Here is a 23,682-nt window from a genome sequence, read left to right as displayed (position 1 = left end):
TATGGAGTTTTTTTTTAGTTAGGCTTAAATAGATGGAGTTGCAATAATCCAGTCTAGAGAGGATGGTGGATTGAACAAGGACGGTGAAGTGAGAATGATGAAAGTACGATCTCACTTTCCTCAGCATATGAAGACTAAAGAAGCATTTTTTTACCAAGAAGTTGAGGTGGTCATTGAAGGAGAGAGAGGAGTCTATGATGATGCCAAGGACTTTGCTTGAAAACTCAAGCTGAAGAGTGGAGCCGGAATATAATGGGATGGAGATGGGTAAATGATCTAACATTGGGCCGAGCCAAAGTAATTTTGTTTTGGACTCATTTAATTTCATTTGTACAGAATGTGCCCAGGAATAGAGGTTCATTATACATGCGGATATGTTCTCAGCGAGATTAGTGAGGTTCGAATCGATCTCGAGGAGGATGAGGATATCGTCGGCATAGGTGTAGAGAGTTTCCAGGGGGGATAGGTGAAGAAGTTTCAGAGAGGACATGTAAATATTGAAAAGGATAGGAGAGAGGGGTGAGCCTTGCGGGACTCCACATATCAGCTTCCAGGGAGGGGATGAGGTACCGTTTATGTTAACGGTGTAGGAGCGTAAGCGAAGGAATTTCGAGAACCAGTCTAGGACTGTGGAACTTATGCCTATTTCAGAGAGTTGGAAGATTAAGATATCATGATGGACAACGTCGAAAGCTGCGGAGAGGTCGAATTGTAGAAGTACAGCAAATTTGTTTCGAGAATGAAGTTGTTGTACCTTAGAGATTAGTGAGGCTAATAGGGATTCGGTGCTGAAGTTGGATCTGAAGCCGAATTGGTAGGGTAGGAGAATAGAGAATCTTTCTAGGTAGGATGAGAGTTGAGTGGATATGATGGATTCTAACATCTTGGTTAGGAGAGGGATGTTTGCTATTGGACGGTAATTGGAGGGAATAGAGGGATCAAGGTCGGTCTTTTTCAGTAGAGGGGTTAGTGCAATATGTCCCATTTCGGAGGAGAAAAGGCCCGATGTTAGAGCAGCGTTTATAAATTTGGTGAGGGAAGCGATGGCCTGTGTAGAGATATTCTTGAATAGGTAGGAGGGGAAAGGGTCCAAGATATACTTGCAAGATTTTAGTTTGAGGCAGAGTTTGGAGACTTGCAATTCGGAAACAAGTTCAAAAACGGTCCAGGATCTGTCGGCTGGAATGGGATTGGAGACAAGTAGGGAAGGGTTGAGGTCAGTAGAGATTAGGGAGTTGTAGGAGACTGTAGGCGGGAAGGAGCATCTTAGGGTGGTAACCTTTTCATTGAAGAATTTTGCAAGGGCATCTGCTGATAGCGACGAGGGGAGCAAGGATGGGTCCTTTTTTGTAGTTAAGGAGTGCCAAATGTTAAACAACGCACTGATCTGGTTGTTGGATCTGGAGATTTTATCTCCGAAGAAGTTCTTCCTGGCTTTTTTTAGTAATGAATTGTAACGTTTAATATTGACCCTCCAGGTCTGTCTATCTGAGGGGGATTTAGATTTTTTCCATTTGCGCTCCAAAGTGCGACATTTCTGTTTCAGCTCTCTATGGAGCGGTAGATACCAAGGAGCCTTTCGGGGGTAGGAGATGGTTTTTGTGGATATTGGAGCGAGAGAGTGATATATGGATTCGGAGAGGGAGATCCAATTGCACCAGCAGGACTCAGGGTCTGTAGGCTTAGGATTGGAGGAGAGTTGGTTGAGAAATTTGGACCAGAAAAGATTATTCAAAATTTTCTTGCGGAAGGTTATTGAATGGGAGGAATGGGATGGGGATTCAAGGTGTGACATGAAAATGGGGAGGCAAGTAGCCCCTAGGAAGTGGTCAGACCAAGGGACTTGTTCCCAACGGGTGTCATCAATTGAAGTTTTGAAGGCAGTAAGGTCGAGGAAAGTGGTGAAGTCTAATGTATGTCCTTTTTCGTGGGTTGGAGAAAAGGTAGGTGAGGGGAAACCTAGAGAGGTAAGGAAGTTGTTAAATTCGATCGTGTCCTTGCTATTGGTGTCATCAAGGTGGAGATTAATATCGCCAACAATCAGTAGTCTTTGAAATTTAAGAAAGGCATTTGTTATAGCCTCAAAGACGAGATTGGAGGAATTGTTCCAAGGGGTAGGTGGGCGGTATAGTAACAAGATGCCCAATGGGTGAGTGAGGAGTTCATCATTGACAGAGGCAAGCATATATTCTAGAGCGGCGTGAGTGCCCTTCTCGAGGAGCTGGACGTCAAAGAAAGATTTGTAGAGCAGTGCCAGTCTGCCTCCTTTTCAGTTGGATCTGGGGGAGAAGAGGCCTTGATAACCATGGTGGAGGAGTTCGTTTTGTATAAAAAGATCATCTTTGGCGATCCATGATTCCGTGATGCACAGGAATCCAGGATCGAACTCGTCTAGAAGGTCCTTCAAAATTTGGGTCTTATTGCATGCTGATCTGGCATTACAATAAAGAGTCGGGACTGGGGTGAGAGAGTCAGAGACAGCATTGGGAAGATTGGCTGGGGGCAGGGGCTTTAGTGAGTTTAGGTTGGCTTTTCGGGGTTTTTTCTTGAAAGGGGGAATACTGGTGCGTATCAGCGTGGGGATTCTGAGGCCAGGGCAAATATTATTGGTGTTTGGTGAGTCGAGTAGGTTGAGGGAGGGGGGTATCAGACAGAGGGAAGAATAGAGAGGTGAGCAGAATAGGAGAAGAAGGAACCAGAAGAAAGGATTCATGGCAGGGTTAGGGCCAGATGGTTGGTGTGTGAGAGTCTGCAGCAGGGGGGGATTAGTGTTAGCTAAGGAAGGGGCAGGGGACTTAATTAGGCTGGCTGAGTGCATAGCCAAGAGTAGGGAAGAAAAGGCAAAACCTTTGGCAGTAATACAGTTTGGCACTGAACAAAAGCATAGACAGTAATAAACTTAGGCATCTAAAACAAGAGCATGGATAATAATAAAAAATATGGAGCTAAAACAAGAGTATAGACAATAATAAAATTTGGCCCCTAGTGGATCTCGATAAGCCAAGGAGGGGGAGGGCGGTGAGTTAATCAGAAAGGAGCCACGTTGGTTTGTGCGTCAGACTGCAGCTCTCCTCTGTCGGCTCTCCCCTGCTGGAACGGGGGAGATGATGCTAGATGATGCTAGGTGCACTGCTGGAACGGGCTCCCGATCTGGCCACTAGTGAAAACTGGCAGTTGGTGCCGAGCACCGTCAGTGCTGCTCCTCTTGTAATTCACTCCCCTGCTGGAACGGGGGAGGGGTGTAGATGATGCTAGATGCCCTACTGGAACGGGCTCCCAATCTGGCCACTAATGAAACTGGCAGTTGGTGCCAAGCACCGTCAGCGCTACTCCTCTTGTAGTTCGCTCCCCTGCTGGAACGGGGGAGGGGAGTAGATGATGCTAGGTGCCCTGCTGGAGAGGGCTCCTGATCTGGCCACTAGTGAAACTGGCAATTGGTACCGAGCACCATCAGCGCTACCCCTTCTGTAGTTCTCTCCCCTGCTGGAACGGGGGAGGGGTGTAGATGATGCTAGGTGCCCTGCTGGAAAGGGCTCCCGATCTGGCCTCTAGTGAAACTGGCAGTTGGTGCCGAGCACCGTCAGCGCTGCTCCTCTTGTAATTCTCTCCCCTGCTGGAACGGGGGAGGGGTGCAGATGATGCTAGATGCCCTGCTGGAACGGGCTCCCGATCTGGCCACTAGTGAAACTGGCAGTTGATGCCAAGCACCGTCAGCACTGCTCCTCCTGTAGTTCACTCCCCTACTGGAACGGGGGAGGGGTGTAGATGAAGCTAGGTGCCCTGCTGGAAAGGGCTCCCGATCTGGCCAACTAGTGGAGCTGGCAGTTGGTACCGAACACCGTCAACGCTGCTCCTCATGTAGTTCTCTCCCCTGCTGGAATGGGGAAGGGTTGTAGATGATGTTAGGTACCCTGCTGGAAAGAGCTCCCGATCTGGCCACTAATGAAACCCTTTAAGTCTAATAATTGAAGTTCAAAGGAGGGAGCTCAATTGCTAGGCAGCCATCACCAAGCCTCCAAGTTCCGGAACTAATAATCCATCACTTAATCAGTCCTTGATGATCTTTTTGACTTTCAGGAACTCCCTCAAATGGTCTGGAGAAAAAAAGGTATACTTAATTCCCAAATACCTCACCAAACATTTGCAGGGATAAGCTAAAAGAAACGTAGCTCCCAATTTAAGAATCTCTTTACGCAGAGAGAAAATCCTTTCTTCGCTCTTGAGTAACTTTAGAAACATCTGGGTACATCCAAATCCGATGTTCTCCAAATAATTTTTGAGAATTCTTAAAATATAGTCTTAATACCATATTTAAGTCTTGCTCAAACACAAAAGAAATTAGAAGAGTAGCTCTCTCTGTATCTGCATTCAAAGTTTGTTCCAAAAACGCAGTCACATTCCCAAAATCAATCTGGTTCTCTCCTTCATTTTGGCTATCCAACTCTTTTTGAGGTATCTTTTTATTTGGAAGATAATATATTTTGTTTACTGGAGGAATGTTGTCAGAGGAAATATAGGTGGAGTTCCAGGAGAAAGTAGAAAATTCAAAATACGAAGGTTCAATCGCCGATTATAGTTTTCAATTTGTTCTAATTTCCTATAAATGAAAGAGTTATCTTTAATAGCTGCATTCTTAAATGTTTGAAACTGTCTTATATCATCCTGCATTTGTTTAGTTTGGGTTGAGAATTCCAATTTCATTGAGTCAACAGTTTAATAAGATTATCCAACTTGGTATTAATGTTAATTACCTCCTCAGTTGTTTTGCCCAACGAAGTCTCCAGCCGCTGAAGGAATGACCAAATGTCTCCCAAGAATGCCTCCGTGGGAAAGGAGTAAATTTTCTCTCTCTCTGTAGATGTCAAAATCTTCAGCTATCCTGCCATTAGTGGCTCATCGCCCTCGCCAGGAAGCCCCATAGAATTCCTTCCGGGATCATAGTCCTCCTGCAATTGAGCCCTGACAGAAGCTGGACACGCAGGATTGGATGGAGCCGGAGGGGCTAAAGATGCTTCAAACCCCGTAAGGGGAAGAGGTTCTCCCACGTCTTCCCCTGATGTCAGGACACTTCCTCCAGCTTGTGGAGCAACCGAGGGCTGAACCGCAAAGAAGCGATCAACGGTCTGCTGGGTGGGCGTTGAAAATAGGGCCAGCGAAGGAATGGCCCTAATCACCCTCTTCCTTTTTGAATGCGGCATAGCAGATAAGGTATCTGAGGTAAAATATCCGTAAAGGAAGGCACCAGCTTCGTCGGTTTTAAATCAACCTCTCACTAGCGGTTCTCACACTACCGCCATCTTGCCACGCCCATGTATGACAATTCTTCAGAAAAAAATAATTTTATTTTCTGTTTTGTGATTACAATATGTCAGATTTGAAATGTGTATCCTATCCAGAGCTGGTGTTAGACAGCAAGCGTGAACTAGGACCTAAAAGAGAGAGGAAAATTATTTTTTGTTTGTTTGTTTATATCACAGAGCTGGCGTGTGGTTGGAGAGGTTGTAACCCTATACTTCTAAGACTAAGGGGTTCTTTTATTAAGGTGCACATTTAGCACACTCTAAATCGGTTAGCATACCTTAATAAAAGGACCCCTAAGTATCTTAATAAAAAATTCAGTCCGCGACTTAGCTTATGTTTTAGATTTCGGCCCCTTATGTGATTGAATTTGACACCCCTGCTCTAAGAGATCCCACGTGCCTATTCCAGGCTTTCTTGAAATCAGACACAGTCTCTGTCTCCACCACCTCTACCAGGAGACTGTTCCACGCATGAGTCATTGGAGTTAGGAGCATAGATGTTGAGAAGTATAATGGGAGAATCCATTATGGTTCCTTCCAGTCTTACTGTATAACTGGATAAGACTTCTCAGTATACAAATAAACAAAATATATATATGGCTTATAAAGTAAGTAAAGTGTTCACATACACTCAGAATTGTGAAATTTGACCAAGAGCGTTAGCTCCTATAGCCAAACACACCGCCCCATCACTGTGTATGACTTATTTTGAAAAAGAGCTTAAAATGAACATACTGTTCAAATGCTCAACTAATTTTCAATGGCAAAAGAGAGAAAGAAGTTCCCACTTAGCTTTCAACTGTGTCAGCAGAGCTAATGCTCTTGGTCAAATTTCACAATTCTGAGTGTATGTGAACACTTTACTTACTTTATAAGCCAGATATATATTTTGCTTATTTTTATACTGAGAAGTCTTATCCAGTTATACAGTATTACTTTAACTTCTTTGCCCTTTAAGCTACGACAACACACACCCTCTATTATATCCAGTGCTCCTTCCAGTCTTAGCCATCTGCTTTGAGGTCAGAGAGTTGAGAAATCAGTTGAAAGTAGCAGGATTTGTGAATGAGTGTTATCACTCCATTCTTTTTCCCAGAGGCTGGAGAAGTATAGCATTGATTTGAATATTTCAGTGGTAAGTTTAGCAGCTTTGGAAAAGTTAATTTGGGATTCCTTAAGGAAACATATGTCAGAGTGGAGTTTATTCAGATTAAGAAGAATTTTTTTACATTTGATGGGACTAGAAAATCCTTTGACGTTTAATGAAGTTATGTTCAAAGTAAACATTGAAGTGGGTGGCAGATGATCTGCAGCATAACCATATTATCCATAGTTGGTAAACCGAAGATATGCTTTAAAGCTCATTCGTGTATCAGCAATGCTATGAGATGCAAAGGGAGGAAGGAAAAACATAAAGAAAAATTATATCATCAGGGCACTCATGCCGAGTATTGCAGAGCAAGGCATAGCCCATCAGCATTTTTCAGTTGGGCTAAATAGATCTAATCAGACTGTAGATAATGGTATGCTACTGTAGAAAGTACGGGGCATATCAAACAGGCTGGGAGTAGCCTTTCAAGAATTTCTGCAGGAGAGATGGGTCCTCAAAATTCTTCATAGCATTTTTGTGGGGGACCTGCATTCTGGCTGGATAAAACAGTCCATATTGAGCCCTGATTGATTTTAATTTGGGATGCATATCTAGGAAAGCATTTTTTGGAAAGATCTGGAGCAAAGAATATTTTGTTACCAGCATATATTAAAGATGGTTTCAACTTAGCTGTTTGCAGAATCTGCAATGTTTGATTGTATCGGAGGAATTTTAAATTAATCGGTCGAGGTGCAATTTTGGTTGCATTAGGCCTGGACGTAATCCTATGGTCCTGCTCAATTTCTAGAGGTGGATAAAACTGCAGGTTCAGTATAGATGGGGAGAAAAGATTTCAGAAAGGAGATAATGTCCGTACCTTCGGATTGCTCAGGTATGCCAATGATTTGAACGTTTTCTTCTCATTCTATTCAAAAGATCTTAAATTTCAGTCTGAAGGTGATCCTGGTTTCGAAGGTCTAATGGTCGGGTGCTCATCGTGTGCCACCACTTACTCTTCCAAAAGTTCTAGTTGGGTGTTAAGTTGCAGAAATTGAGTAGACATGTTGGAAGTGTCTACCTTTATATCAGATGTAGTCTTCAAATTTTGTTCCATGAGATTTTTAAGTTGCTGCATGTCGAATGAAGCGACATCAAAGGGATCTTGAGGAAGAGGCGTGTTGGAGGCCACCTCTGGCATCGCAGGTTCTGGCTTGGATCTTTTGGATGCCGAGGTGACATAATCATAGTCAAATTTAGATGACATAATCATAAATTATCTGCTGATGCAATATGGAAATTGTGGCAATCATGAAAAGGTCAGATTAAGTTTGACTTGGTAAGACGCTGAAGGGAGCGAGAGCCTTACACGTCCATGCGCAGGCAGGTCATGTGACGTCCCCCAAGATATAAATAAATTTTACTGTGGGAAGATAATGTCATAGATGAGCTAGAGACCACCAGACAAAGACTAACTTTATGAGCCATTTACTAGCTAGTGTAGCTGACTGGTGAATGTTATTTCGTTGTCTTTAATAGATCAGACTAGACAAAAGGTTTTATCTCTTGCTAGCAGGATTTAGCCAGGTTTTGGGATTTTAATGTTTTAATGTGAACTTAAAAAAAAGAGGCTAGCTGATGTCCTTGTTATATCTTACCTTCCCCCAACTCACGGGTAGTGTAGTAGATTCCTCCCTAGGACCCTCATTTCCCATTTCAAAGTAAAAAAAAAAAAATGCCCTCTCCCTCTTGCTTCTAGCATCACTGTTATTCAAAATGGCAGTACCTGACCCCTAGCAATGAATTCTGATGCACCTCTAGTGGTTAGCCTACCAGCAAAGCCATTAGACTGCCACAGATTAATTTTTTTATGACAGTGGCAGGGGAGTCAAGTTGGGGAGGGAGGCTTAGGAAGGAAGTGGCCACTAGTCTACCAGGTCTTACTTGTGAGCCTGTGGTGGGGGAAAAGTTGCTTATATCAGGTTGGTATCAAGATAATTTTGGGATGGGGAGGTGGGAAGAGAAGAGATACAGAACTGGTATGACATTTTTAAAAAAATGGCCCCCTTGTCAGTGTGTGTGCATTGACAGGAAGGGGTGCATTTAAAAAAAAAAAGTTCTCCTCCTTACTGTCAGTGCATGAGCCAGTCACTGCTTACACAGTGACAGAAAGGGGGCCAGTTTAGCTATGAACTGCAGATTACTGTGGTGGTGTATGCTATTTTTTTCTGACAGCACACTCATTTTAGCTTGGCAGTAATTTGCATGCTCTTTGATTATTGCATCCAGTCATTAAACTTTTGCAGGAAGTTCGCATTAGGAGCCATGCACTCAGCCATCAACGTATGGCTGTAATTCCCAGTTTTCAGATTTGGTTTCATAATTGGTAATATATTAAAGGGTATTTGTATCCCACACTAGGGAAATATAAGGCAGGCTTATTGTCCAAGGTTATTAAGAATGGAGAGTTTGAAAAGCTGTTTTTCTAGAGGCTTATGTTCATTTCCAGTGAGTGAGTCAAATACATATTAATGGATATAATTGCTTCATATGAGAGACAGATACCAAAAGCTATCAGGATGGGATGGAATAGTAAGTGTAAGAGTCTACCTTCTAATTCTTTACCTGCACATTTACAAGGAGCAGAAAATTTGTCAACGTTATGATCAACTGATGGAAGCCTGGGAGAAGAAAGTGGACAGAATTGAGAACAATCCTCGCCGGAAGGCCAAGGAAACCAAAACTAGAGAATACTATGAGAAACAATTCCCTGAAATTCGCAAACAGAGGGAGCAGCAGGAACGGTTTCAAAGGTAGTTTCCCTTCTTTCACTGTATAAAAATAATAAAAACAAAGATACATAATAGACCACTTTGTAGAAAATGTGACCTAAGAACTCATGAGACTGCCCCGGGAACTTATGCAGCCATTTCTGATCATGGCTCCGCACGGGGTAAGAGCGAAGAAAAATCACTCCAGCCCCACTTCACTGCTAGACAACCAGGGTTCAAAAGGTATATTGGAGAGGGGTTCGGGAGGCGGGAAGGAAGCGGGGTGGTTAACAGTTGGCTGGGATAGGATGTGGGAAGGATCGCTACTGTTCCGGTTCACTGCTAGACCACCAGAGCTTAAGGCAGGCCCATAGGAGGCCTGCAACGGGTCCGGGAGGTGGGGTGGTTAACTGCTGACTGGGACAGGATATGGGAAGGATCTCTGCTGTAAACAAAACAAAGGAAAACTGCAGAAACCTATACAAGATGTAGGCTAAGTTTATTGTATCAAAAGTGGTTAAAAATGCTTTTGTCTATAAGCACTTCCTCTTTAGGTCTACATATTAATTATATATGTACAGATGTACATATATTCTGTCACCATTATGCATTAATATGAGTTTTGTCTTTTACGTATTTTTATTATTCTTTGATTTGTTAGGGTCCCCTGGTTTTAAGGCGTTTTTAACCGCTTTTGATACAATAAACTTAGCCTATATCATTGTACAGGTTTCTGCAGTTTTCCTTTGTTTTACTTCAGTATCCTTCACTGCAGAATCGGTTGGTTCTTCTCCCTTGTGTTCTCAAGGATCTCTGCTGTCCCAGCTCACCGCTGGACCACCAGAGCTTAAGGGAGACTAGCAGTGGGTGAGCATTGGAGGCTGGATGCAGAGCTGGGCAGGAAGGAGGGCTGGATGCAAGGCAGGGCAATTGCGTATAAACTCCCTGGTTTATATTCAAGTGATCCCAAGGAAACAGGAGATGGTTACTTCCCAAAACTTGGAAAGTAGAAAACAACAGCAAAGGAAGACTCTGGTGCTCGATATCTTTTATTGATATATCATGAGTCGACACGATCGTGTTTCGGCCTCAGGAGTCTAAATGAATGCATATAAAACTTACATATAAAAATTGCATATAAACCAATAATTAATTACAAATAAAAATACATGTAGAATATTGCACTTAAACGACATTCAAACAATTAAAAATGTTTTAATAAAAATACATAAAAACAAAGAAACTGGACTAAAAGAAGCCTATGCATTGTGTATACAACCCATGAATATTTTATTTATTTATTTATTCAATTTTCTATATTGTTCTCCCAGGAGAGCTCAAAACGGTTTACATGGGTTTATTAAGGTACTCAAGCATTTTTCCTTGTCTGTCCTGGTGGGCTCACAATCTATCTAATGTACCTGGGGCAATGGGGGAATTAAGTGACTTGCCCAGGGTCACAAAGAGCAACATGGGTTTGAATCCACAACCCCAGAGTGTAGAAGCTGTAATTTTAATCACTGTGCCATACTCTCCCCCTTATATGTGTTTGTTACGTAAAATATATCATATAGAATATATTAAAGGCATCGTATATAACCAAAAAGGGCTTCATAAATATGTATGCACCATAGAGGAATACTATTTAAATATGTCAAAAGAGCATTGCATATAATGAACTAGTTATATGAAAAATTTAAAATAAACATAAAACATATAGAAATAAGCATAAAAATAACTAAGAACATTTTATATAATAAACTAGCAGCATGAAAATGTATATAAATTAATGTATTTATGATATAAAAATGCATACATATAATACATGAACTAGCAACATAAAGATATATATATATCACACAGTATATATAATAAATGAACTTATAGCATAAAAATGCATATGTATAATACAATGACTGGCAGCATAAAGATAATATATTAAATGAACTTATAATGTAATTTTTGGATGCATAATGCATAGAGACACATACATTATGATAGATAATCAAGAAACTCATAAAAATAAAACCATACCTATTGGTAGAGTAATATGGTGTCTAATATCTTCTCAAGAATTACACAAACCTCTCAGTTTAAAAACAGTGTTGCAACTGGCTCCTGCAGAAACATACAATAGAAAAGTAAAGGAAGGAAAGAGAGACGAGTGCAAAAAAGGAAAGTGCTCTAAATGATGACAGAGGGCTGTGTGGCAGTTGGTCTATAACGAAGGAACAATGGATATAATGTCAAAGCATCATTTGCCGGTAATTGTGTGCATGGAAAATATCATTCAAAAAATATATCAGGCACCTATATTAAATCGGCGCAGCATATCTTAAAAGCCTTGGCATAAAAATCAACTATTTAACATTTGATTTTGCTGATGTCTATGAAAAAACTTTATTTTTTAGGTCACATGTAGTTTATTTATTTATTCATTCAGTTATTTAGCCTATCCTCCCAAAGGAGCCCAGAACGGGTTACAAAGTACATCCACAATATAATTGAGATAGGACAGAGTTCAAGGCTAGAGCTATAGTACAGAGAATGATGACAGCCCACTTCAGAAAAAATGTGGCCAGAGATGCTATCCTTAGCTGTCATAAAATCAAATCATATTTCAAAAACTAATAACATGGATATGCAGTAATTAGTTAATAATGTTATAGAGTTTCAAGCTTCCGAAACATTGTTGGTACAGTTTGCTATTGATTCTAATAGAGAATGGATGTTAAAGTTGTTTTTTAAATATAAAGATGTTTCATTTTTGACTAATACTATCAGAATGTTTCCAGATGTATCTCGTTGTACCTAGAAAAGACGAAAACAGTTTCTTATTTTGAGACCACAGGTCATCCAGATGAGGGCAACTTTTATTCTACGATTTCCCTATAAATGTGTATTGGTTTATAAGGAGGACAGGTATGTCTTCCATGATCCACAGCAGTTACCTAAATTTATAACTACTAAAAGAAATTCTTGATTAATCATTAATAGGCTGGCTTTAGCTCAGAAAGAAAGAAAAGTATAGCCCTTTCAGGACCAAGGGACATATTTGTCCCATAACTTTAAAATCCTATAAATTTTGATTGGGATAGTCTACAGTTCTAAATTTGATATGTACAGATTCCATATGATACTGCCTTTATGTAAACAAACTGGTTCCGACATTCATTCATTAGCGTCGTTGCCAGATTGACGAGAAGATTCACTTGCCACACTGTCCATAAGCCAGAAGTTTGATTTAAAAAAAAAAAAAAAATGATATTTCACAAAAAAAATCAATTTTTTGGCATCTGCAAGCCCTTTTTACCATAAAAATGTCATCAAAACCACAAAAATTGGCCTACGATCCTTATGGTCCTGAAAGGGTTAAGAGCAATCAGACTTACATCTTTATTTTCCTTTTTACCATTTGCCTATTTAATTTTTTTTTCAGCTTATCAGCTCCGCCTTCATTTAAATGGTGGACTAACTATACTTTGTAATATCTTGTTTAAATTCCTATATTTTGATCCTATGTTTACTGGTGATTACATTGTATTTTTCTTTCATTTGAAATTGTAAAATTGCCAAACGTTAAAACTAATAAAAATTTAAATTCCCCCCCAAAAATAATGTTATAAAGTGAATAGTTTTTATACTGCCACTTGTATAAAATTGATAATGTAAAAAACTCACTGACAAGTGCTGCTGCAGTCCTATATGCCGTCTATTCTGCAAATTTAAAGAAGACAACATGATATATGCTGGCAAATATAAAACCCCACAGTGCAAAGTGCCATAAAATAAACTGTTATGAACAAGAACTTACCCCGTATGTGAAAAGCACAATGTCCTGCACGGGAACAAGATTTGAAAACAATAAAACTGATGCCGTGGGTTTAAATAACAGACAATACAAAAAAGTTTGAAACCTGGCAAGAAGAATGGCATATAAATCAAGTGATAACCAACCAATAAAAAAACCATGTAGTGTCATGGAGATCCAGGATGCATGTGCGTATGTCTGCAATTTGACTGACAGCAACATCAATAGGGACTCTTCTATACCTAAATAATTAGAAAGGGATACTGAGCTCGAGATGCAAAAGTGGAAATTAGACTGCTTGAATTACCTGCCGGTGTGAGAGAGCAAATGCCGATAAATAAATAAAAACTACACAGGAGGAAAATAACTTCAATAATCAAACAGCGTGAAAAAATTCAAGAAACTAAACAAAACATGCTAGTGTAATTGCTGTAACTTTTTAAAAGTCCTCTTGAAACTCCATATTCCTTATACTTTAATCAGTGGATAGATTGTGCTCGGAGACATGGAGGAAAAAGGGGACAGAAAGTCCTCAAAAAACCTCACCACCCAATCATTGCAAAACTTCCACCTTAACACACTTTTATATGTGCATGACTTGAAAGATTGTGTTATTAAAAAGCACTTATCTTTTATGTATAGTTCTTTGGCCTCGATGTGCCACGTTTCAAAATTTCTTCAGGAAGCCAAATGGTAACAGCGAAAGACTCTTAAGTCTTCCAAAATGGGTGTCAGTCTCTGGTTTAGCTTGCAATTCAGCTTTTAGTGAACTTCCGATATCTGCTGGATAAATAAATAAAGGAAGGGCTATCATTTTAAAGGTTTTGTAGTTGTCCACACATCAGAACTTACAAAGGTAAATGTGAAGAAGATCCGCTGGTGCATGTATCTGTTTCAATTCACATAGAGTGCTGCATATAATGTAAATACAAAGGACTGATGAAAAAATGCCCGGTTATAAAAAAGATAAGAAAAGTAGCTTCTGTAAACTAACCGCAGGTTGACATTAATGGTTACATTAGATACTATTAACAAAATGTCAACATGATGGAACATGATTGGCAAAGACCTTAATGGCTGGCATAATAGTGTAAATATCGAATTGATGACATTGTTGCACAAAGCGTATATAAAGAATATTGTTGAAACATTCTGCCTCAATTGTATCGCGTGTGCACCTCTGAGTGTGGAAAACTACTAAAAAAACAAATATGCTAAAAAAAATTTGCATTGCTTTTATGACTATTTATGATCTGGAATCTTTGTGACAAACAAATTGAAAAGCCGAGGTCAAACCTTAAAAATCGAAAATGAATAAAAAAGAGAGACTAAAAATAGGGAGAGGGGTGGGATTGGTTAATCAGGACCCCATCCAAGACCAAAGGTCACAAGGCAGTGAAATAGGTTGTCTGGTTCCTGTGGGTCCTGGGATGTATTATGAAAGTAACCTGTAACAATCCAATACCTGTAATACTTGGGGATTCTCTGTAATAAGGCTATAGGCCGTGTTTTTCTTCTGGAGTCTCGCAAGCTGAAGCTAAAGACCCGGATCATAGAGTTCCTGGTAATGCCAATTCCTACGATTTAGCAATACCTGCAGCTACTGGGGCTGATGGTGGTGACCTTAGAAATGGTGCCTTGGGTGAAGGCTCATTTATGCCTTTTTCAGAATGTGTTATGCTGGCCTCTGCAGGCAAATTCACTCTGAATGCTGTTGAATTAGATGGCAGAAGCTTGTCAAAGCTTGCGTTGGTGGCTTCAGGTGGAGACTCCATCCAAGGACTTACCTCTCTTCATATCTTCTTGGGTAGTGTGTCTTGGTGCACTGTGCCTTCTTTTGGACCAAAACGTATAAGTTCGACTGCCTGTGTGCCAGGTGCAGGTGTAAAGAAAAAGGATAAAGTTTTGGAGTTACTGGATGTGAAGAGAGTTCTCAGTTTTCTTGAGGTGACAAATGTTTTTTCTTCTTTCGGGGCATCATTTTGTGTTCTTCAGTTCTGCCAGACTGGGAAAGCCAGCATCTAAGGCTTCTTTTTCTAGATGAATCCACATGGCTATTTCATTTGTGTGCATTGGCGGTGGTAAAGAACCACCAATCTCCTTGAAGACGCATTCCACCAGAAGTGTGGTGGTTTCATGGGCAGAATCCCAGGCAGTTCCGCCCAAGATTTATAGGGCAGCTGCATGGGCCACGCTCCATTCTTTCACAGAGTTACAGCTTCCATCGAATGAAGCTGGATGGAAGCTGTGTTCTAGAAAACTGGCTGTAAGCATTTAGGGATGCAAGCCTTGAAAAAAACCAATGGGGTGAAAGATGTTGGCGTAATATCCCCGAGAGCAGACCATTGAGCTAAGTACTTTTTTAGTACATATCTTTTGCAAGGTAAATCAATAATAATAAAACGCTAGAGCGCGCATGCGCTCTCAAATTCATGAGGTGTGGCGCGGTGAGGTGTTCTTCTGTGGCAACATTCTAACCTCATGGGGCATGCGGGGGCTGAAGGCGCGCGACTGTGCTCTCTCCCTGTCCTCGGCGCGTCATCGCCCGCCCTCACTTGCTGCTGCCTCTCACTCGCTGCCTGCCCGCGTCCTCGCCGTGTCACCTCATTCGCCGCCGCCGCCGCTGATCCTCCTCATCAGAGCAGCCTGCGATCGTGGCTGGCTTTAAAGAACCTCGCAGGCCGCTCTCCAACCTCAGTAGCACGCTCCCTCTGACGCATGGGATCGCGTCAGAGGGAACGTGCTACCGAGTTGGAGAGCGGCCTGCTAGGTTCGCTAAAGCCGGCCACCAAGATCGCAGACTGCTTTGAAGAGGAGCAGGCCAGAAGACGCGGGGATGGAGGGGAGGGTAAGAAGGGGATCAATACCGTGAGCCAGGGGGAGAGGGAAAGGGAAAGTGGGCTGCTTTGGGGGGAGGGATGTGCTGGGGGGAGACAGAAGGGGCCATGGAGAAGGAGAGGGAAAGGGGGCTGCTTTGGGGGGGAGGTGTGCTGAGGCCAGCTTTGCTCTGGGAGGAGACAGAAGGGGCCATGGAGAAGGAGAGGGAAAGGAGGCTACTTTGGGGGGAGGTGTGCTGGGGACAGACAGCTTTGCTCTGGGGGGAAGATAGAAGGGGCCATGGAGAGACAGGGAGAGGGAAAGGGGGCTGCTTTGGGGGGGGGGGTGGGGTGTGCTGGGGGAGACAGAAGGGGCCATGGAGAGATAGGGAGAGGTGTGCTGGGGACAAACAGCTTTGCTCGGGGGGGGGGGGGGGAGACAGAAGAGGGCCATGGTGAGACAGTTAGGGAGAGGGAAAGGGGGCTGCTTTGGGGGGAGGTGTGTCCGGGGGCAGACAGCTGTGCTCAGGGGGGGGGGGGGAGACAGAAGGATACAGACAGCGGCCAAGGCGAGAGAGATAAAGAAACACAGACAGACAGACAGACACATCTATTCTAGCACCCGTTAATGTAACGGGCTTAAAGACTAGTAAAAGTATAATTAGTAACTAAAAGTTAATGATAATGGTTCAATAACGAGCTGACATTTAAAGCCTTGGACAGTGAGAGTTTTTCGAGTCCTAGGTGGTGCCGCTGAGGACCAGAGAGAGAAACAATGTATGAGAGACATATCAAGTGTGGTATGCATACTGCTCCTTGGGTCATTTCATTTGAGTGCGCCTCATAGAAATATTAAATAAATAGGTGCTATTCAATTTGTATATATTTATATACATATAGTATTTTTATCCCAGGACAAGCAGGCAGCATATTCTTAACACATGGGTGACGTCACCGACGGAGCCCTCGGTACGGACCTTTTAACTAGAAGTTTCTAGTTGGCCGCACCGCGCGTGCGCGAGTGCCTTCCCGCCCGACGGAGGAGTGCGTGGTCCCCAGTTTCTTCGTTTCCGCGGAGCGAAGAAGACGCGTGTATTTTTTCAACGGCCGTTGAAATCACTTTTTGCCTTCCCGCTCGCGCTTTTGTTATATTTTTTTCTTCCTCTACCTCCGGGTTTCCTTTTTCTTTCAATTACAAAAAAAAAAAAAAAAAAAAAACTTTGATTTTTATTGTTTCTTTCGTTTTTGCCCCGGCGGGGCCTGTTGCCATTATACAGGCCTCGGACTTCGATTTTGCGGAGGCTATCTTCCCCTTCATGCCCCCGCAGGTCGGTTTTAAGAAGTGCCAGCGGTGTGCACGCCCGATCTCCGTTTCTGACCCACACAATTGGTGTTTGCAGTGCCTGGGTCCGGAGCATCGGGCAGACTCCTGCACCCGCTGTGCCACTTTACAAAAACGTACTCTTAAAAACCGAAGAATCCAGCAAACCCTGCTCTTCGGCTCCGAGTCGGCGATGGATTCATCACCCTCAGCGGCGGTACCGCAGAAATCGGCACCGTCCAGCTCGACACCGACCGATCCCGCATCGGCGCCACTGGCGCCAGGTAAGCCGGCTAAGAAGCCTTCCTCTTCCCTCGAGCGCCCTCCAGCTACGGTGACGACACCGTCCATACCGGCATCGCACCGGTCCCGTAAACGCTCCGCCCCGATAACGGTGAGTGCCTCGTCATCGGCCTCCTCATCGCCGGGGCGTGGAGCGGCATCCAAGGAACCGAAGAAAAAGAAAGCGGTTCCGATGCCACCCCTGGATGACCGTATCTCGGCCATCCTACAAACTCAGCTTCAGGAGCAGTTGAAGAAACAGCTTGAACAACTGCTACCCTCTATCCTGGCACCGCTCCTTCCGGTACCAGACCGGCCCGAGCCCCGCACCGAGCCCCCGGTGTCCACTCCTTCGGTACCGGTAAACACCTCGATGCCGATCCTTTCGGCACAACAACTTCCTGATGATCCTGTGGTTCATTCTCGAACCACAGTGGATCCTGCTCGGCACCAGGCGGTACGGCACTCTTCTCGGGACCGAGAACGACGCCGATCGTCCTCCCCTGGTGCCGTTTCGGTGCGCTCTGGTAAATCTTTGTCCAAAACTCACCACACCGCACCCTCCACCCCGGTGTCCCGACACGCACCAGAAGTCAGGGATCCGGATTTATGGGAGGAGACTCCTCTCGGTACCGAGGAGGATCCCTCCTCATCTGATGAGGAACCATCGGCGCCTGATGCCTCCTCTAAACCTGAGCAGTCCTCTTTTTCTAAATTTCTGAGGGAAATGTCTGCTGCTCTGTCACTTCCCCTTGAATCTGACTCCAAAAAGTCCCAAGCCTTTTTAGAAGCCTTAGACTTTGAGCAACCTCCTAAAGAGTTCCTCAAACTTCCCGTACATGACATCTTACGGGAGACATTCTACAAAAATTTGGAAAATCCCCTCACGGTACCGGGAGCTCCCCGTAAACTGGACAACCTTTACCGTGTCATCCCTATTCCAGGATTCGACAAATCTCAATTGCCCCATGAGTCCCTTCTGGTGGAATCCACCTTAAAAAAGACTCAGGGCTCCAGTGTCTATGCCTCTACCCCTCCTGGCAGAGAAGGTAAGACCATGGACAAGTTTGGCAAGAGGCTTTACCAAAATGCCATGCTTGCCAACAGGGCAAACAACTATTCCTTCCATTTTTCCTTTTATCTCAAACACTTGGTCCAACAGCTGTCTGCCCTCCAGAAGTACCTTCCTGAGCGCAAGGTCCCGCTATTCCAGCAGCACATATCTGGCCTTCTCCAAATGCGCAAGTATATGGTCCGCTCGATCTACGACTCCTTCGAGCTCACCTCTCGGGCCTCTGCCATGGCTGTAGCCATGCGTCGCTTGGCCTGGCTCAGAGTCTCCGACCTGGACATCAACCACCAGGACCGCCTGGCCAACGCCCCCTGTCTCGGGGATGAGCTTTTTGGAGAGTCACTGGATTCCACCACCCAGAAACTCTCCGCCCATGAGACTAGGTGGGACACCCTAATCAAGCCGAAAAAGAAGGCTCCGCCTGCTCGACCCTATCGGCCTCAATCATCCTACCAGCGGAGGTTCTCAGCCAGGCCACTCAATCCGCCTCCCCAACAATCTCGGCGACCCCGTCAACAGCAGCACCATGCCCAGGCTCGGTCTCAGGCCACCCAACCCTCCAAGCCTCCTCAGCCTGCTAAACAATCTCAGCCCTTTTGACTCTTCTCTCCAGGGCATAGCCAGTCATCCACCCTCGCTGCCTCTTCCACAGCCTATCGGGGGTCGTCTCACCATTTTCTCAAGCCGTTGGGAAGTCATCACGTCGGACCAGTGGGTCCTCAACATCATCCGCCACGGCTACTCTCTCAACTTCCAGACTCTGCCTCCGGACAACCTTCCCGTAGAGTCTGCTTCAAACTCATCTCAAACCCCCCTCCTCCTGAGGGAGGTTCAATCCCTCCTCCTTCTCAATGCCATCGAAGAAGTACCTCCAGATCAAAGGGGGCAGGGATTCTACTCCCGCTACTTCCTGGTACCCAAAAAGACGGGAGACCTCCGTCCCATTCTCGATCTCAGGGACCTCAACAAGTGTCTGGTCAAGGAGAAGTTCAGAATGCTCTCCCTTGCCACGCTCTATCCTCTTCTTTCTCAACACGACTGGCTATGTTCCCTGGACCTCAAAGAGGCCTACACTCACATCTCCATCAATCAACATTCTCGCCGCTACCTGCGATTCCAGGTACTGCACCACCACTATCAGTACAAGGTGCTACCGTTCGGCCTCGCCTCCTCACCCAGGGTCTTCACCAAGTGCCTTATAGTGGTAGCGGCCTTCCTCAGGTCTCACAACCTCCAGGTGTTCCCCTATTTGGACGATTGGTTGGTGAAAGCACCTACGTCTCCACTTGTGCTACAGGCTACTCATCACACCATCTCTCTCCTCCACCTCCTGGGGTTCGAGATCAACTACCCCAAGTCGCATCTGCTTCCCACCCAGCGACTTCAATTCATTGGAGCAGTTCTGGACACCACGCTAATGAGGGCTTTTCTCCCCTCCGATCGCAAGCAGACCCTGCTCCATCTCTGCCGTCAGGTACTCATGCATCCCTCCATTCCTGCTCGACAGATGATGGTCCTCCTGGGTCACATGGCCTCGACAGTGCATGTCCTTCCTCTGGCTCGTCTCCACCTTCGTACACCTCAGTGGACGCTCGCCAACCAGTGGTCACAGACTACGGATCTTCTTTCTCATCCCATCTCTGTGACATCATCTCTTCAGCAATCTCTCCAATGGTGGTTGAACTCCTCAAATCTTTCCAGGGGTCTACTTTTCCATCTGCCCCCCCACTCTATGATCATCACCACAGATGCGTCCCCCTACGCGTGGGGAGCTCACCTGGGAGATCTACGCACCCAGGGACTTTGGACCCCACAGGAGCGTCGTCATCACATCAATTTCCTGGAACTCAGAGCCATATTCTACGCCCTCAAGGCTTTCCAGCATCTTCTCTGTCCTCAAGTCCTCCTCCTGTGCACAGACAATCAAGTCGCCATGTACTACATAAACAAGCAGGGTGGCACCGGATCTCGCCCCCTTTGTCTGGAGGCTCTGCGCATCTGGACCTGGGCCACGGACCGCAATCTCTTTCTCAGGGCGGTCTATATCCAGGGCGAACAGAACTCTCTGGCCGACAATCTCAGCCGCATCCTTCAACCTCACGAGTGGACGTTGGACCCTCCGACTCTACTCTCCATCTTTGCTCGATGGGGCACTCCGCAGGTGGACCTCTTTGCAGCACCTCACAACCATCAGCTGCCCCAATTCTGTTCCAGACTCTTCTCTCCTCACCGTCTGGCCCCGGATGCATTCCTGCTCGACTGGAGGGATCGGTTCCTCTATGCCTTCCCTCCACTTCCTTTGATGTTGCGGACCTTGTCCAAACTCCGCAAGGACAATGCCACCATGATCCTCATCGCCCCTCGGTGGCCTCGTCAACACTGGTTCTCCCTTCTGCTTCAACTCAGCTCCAGGGAGCCCATTCCTCTTCCTGTGTTTCCTACTCTACTTACACAGCAGAATCAGTCTCTACTACATCCCAACCTGTCTTCCCTCCACCTGACAGCTTGGTTTCTCTCGGGCTGACCTCTCCGGAGAATCTATCTCAACCGGTCCGCCTCATTTTGGACGCCTCCAGGAAACCGGCCACTCTTCAATGTTACCATCAGAAGTGGACCAGATTCTCCTCGTGGTGTCTCCGGCATCATCAAGAACCCACCTCTTTGGCGGTGGAAACTGTCTTGGACTATTTGCTCTCGCTGTCCAACGCTGGCCTCAAAACCACTTCCATCAGAGTCCACCTCAGTGCCATCACTGCGTTTCACGAGCCTATTCTCGGAAAACCCCTCACGGCTCATCCTCTGGTTTCAAGATTTATGAGAGGGCTCTTTAACATCAAACCGCCTCTCAAGCCTCCTCCCGTCGTCTGGGACCTGAATGTGGTTCTCTCTGCCCTTATGAAACCTCCGTTTGAGCCTCTTGCCACAACTTCATTCAGGCTTCTTACCTGGAAGGTGCTTTTCCTAATTGCCATCACCTCTGCCAGGAGGGTTAGCGAACTGCATGCACTGGTTGCCGACCCACCGTTCACTGTTTTTCACCATGACAAGGTTGTTCTGCGTACCCACCCTAAATTCCTTCCCAAGGTGGTCTCAGCTTTTCACCTCAACCAGTCCATTGTGCTTCCCGTCTTCTTCCCTAAGCCTCACTCGCATCCTGGAGAACAGGCGTTGCACACGCTGGATTGTAAGCGTGCCCTTGCTTACTACCTTGATCGTACCAGAGCTCACCGAACATCCCCTCAGCTCTTTTTGTCTTTCGATCCCAACCGTTTGGGCCGTCCTGTCTCCAAACGGACACTTTCAAATTGGCTTGCTGCCTGTATTGCCTTCTGTTATGCTCGGGCCGGTCTCTCTCTGGAAGGATCTGTCACGGCCCACAGAGTCCGAGCTATGGCTGCTTCTGTGGCTTTCCTCCGTTCCACGCCCATCGAGGAAATCTGCAAGGCGGCCACTTGGTCCTCAGTTCACACGTTCACTACTCACTACTGTCTGGATGCATTCTCCAGACGGGATGGACACTTCGGCCAATCTGTGTTACAAAATTTATTTTCCTAATGGCCAACCATCCCTCCTCCCTCTTTGTTAGCTTGGAGGTCACCCATGTGTTAAGAATATGCTGCCTGCTTGTCCTGGGATAAAGCACAGTTACTTACCGTAACAGGTGTTATCCAGGGACAGCAGGCAGATATTCTTAAGTCCCACCCACCTCCCCGGGTTGGCTTCTTAGCTGGCTTATCCTAACTGGGGACCACGCACTCCTCCGTCGGGCGGGAAGGCACTCGCGCACGCGCGGTGCGGCCAACTAGAAACTTCTAGTTAAAAGGTCCGTACCGAGGGCTCCGTCGGTGACGTCACCCATGTGTTAAGAATATCTGCCTGCTGTCCCTGGATAACACCTGTTACGGTAAGTAACTGTGCTATATATACAAGCACAGCATGGCAGATGTTGTATATGTTCATGGGTCGCTATGGTTGAAGTATACCATGAGTGGACGAATGGAACCTTTTCGACAACCCAATGTGGTAACTGTGGGGCAGCACGAGCCATCAAAGTGAGAGGTGAACATTGGCTGCATAGGTTGGTATGGATCAATTGGCATGCTACCATAGAGCAACTCACCATCAAAATGAACAAGGGGGCTGGTGACTGCACCCTTGCTCATGAGAGTTCATTGCAAAAAACAGCTGTAATTTGCACAGGAGTACCAACACTGGACTTGCACCGACTGACAGAAGGTTCCCTTCACTGATGAGTCACATTTTGAGCTCCATCAATGAAACCGCCAAGAACAAACACCCAGCAATCATTGTTGGATGTACACAAGCTGATGGCGGCAGCATTATCGTCTGGGGAATGTTTTCTTTATATGGTCTGGGTCCCTTGATACCTCTAGAAGGCACTCTCATCTGATATGAGTATCTCTCCATCCTTGCCTGTACATGTTGACTGTCTTCCCTGTGGCCCATGGGATCTTTCAGTAGGACAATGCAACATGTTATACCACCAGAATTGTTTGCAAGTAGTTCTCAGAGCATAAGCAGAACTTCAGCTACTTCCCTGGCCTCTGATTTCCCCAGACCTTTATCCAATCGAGCACATTTGGGACCACCTAGATTGACATGTTTTGATGACTGAATTCGCAAGCCAAAACAAAGAAGAATCCAACAGATCTGCAGTAAAAGTTGAACAACAGAAACATAAAGGACTGCAGAAATGATATACAGCGCATAGGAACTTTATTGGAGTCAATAAAATGTCCAAATGGTGGTTCTCATTTGTGAGAAGACGGGACCCGACACTGCATTTCGAAAAGCACTCCTCCTTCAGGGGTCCTCTTCGGAAATGCAATGAATAAAAGGTAGGATGTGGTTGAGTGCTATAGTGTGCACATTAAATGTTGAAGGAAATGATTGGTGGAATGTACCAATGGTGTGAACAAAAAAATATGTGTGTGAGTGGTGTTCCTGGCAATTGTGGATGAAAACCATAAACAACTTGCGTGCATCCTTGTGTGGTACTGGTATGAAAACAGAGTGGTGACATTGTGAATGTTGTGATAAAGTGGATTGATCAAATTGAGTTGGAAAAGGAGGGTTGTGGAAAGATAGTATTGTGAGCACTAAGTAAATATACATACCGGGATGCTCAAATGTCTCATTTATTGAGAACCATATAACGTTGAACAGTAAGCATAAAATTCTTAAAAATGAATAATATGTGT

At 44.9% G+C, this 23,682-nt stretch overlaps 1 protein-coding gene across 12 annotated transcripts in view; it reads left to right on the top strand.

Annotated features, from left to right (window-relative positions):
* NCOR1 (nuclear receptor corepressor 1) overlaps nt 1-23,682 on the top strand; it is a 509,406-nt gene that overhangs the window by 136,206 nt on the left and 349,518 nt on the right. For all 12 annotated transcript variants that reach the window (XM_033922034.1, XM_033922033.1, XM_033922035.1 and 9 more), the window contains one exon: nt 9,028-9,200. In XM_033922034.1, the coding sequence (XP_033777925.1) occupies nt 9,028-9,200 (173 nt within the window). The remainder of the gene's footprint in view (nt 1-9,027; nt 9,201-23,682) is intronic.

Source organism: Geotrypetes seraphini, chromosome 15 (genome assembly GCF_902459505.1).
Source record: "Geotrypetes seraphini chromosome 15, aGeoSer1.1, whole genome shotgun sequence".
In the NCBI taxonomy this organism is placed as follows: Eukaryota; Metazoa; Chordata; class Amphibia; order Gymnophiona; family Dermophiidae; genus Geotrypetes; species Geotrypetes seraphini.
The sequence above is the reverse complement of the archived record's forward strand: the minus strand, read 5'-3'. Positions and strand labels throughout refer to the sequence as shown.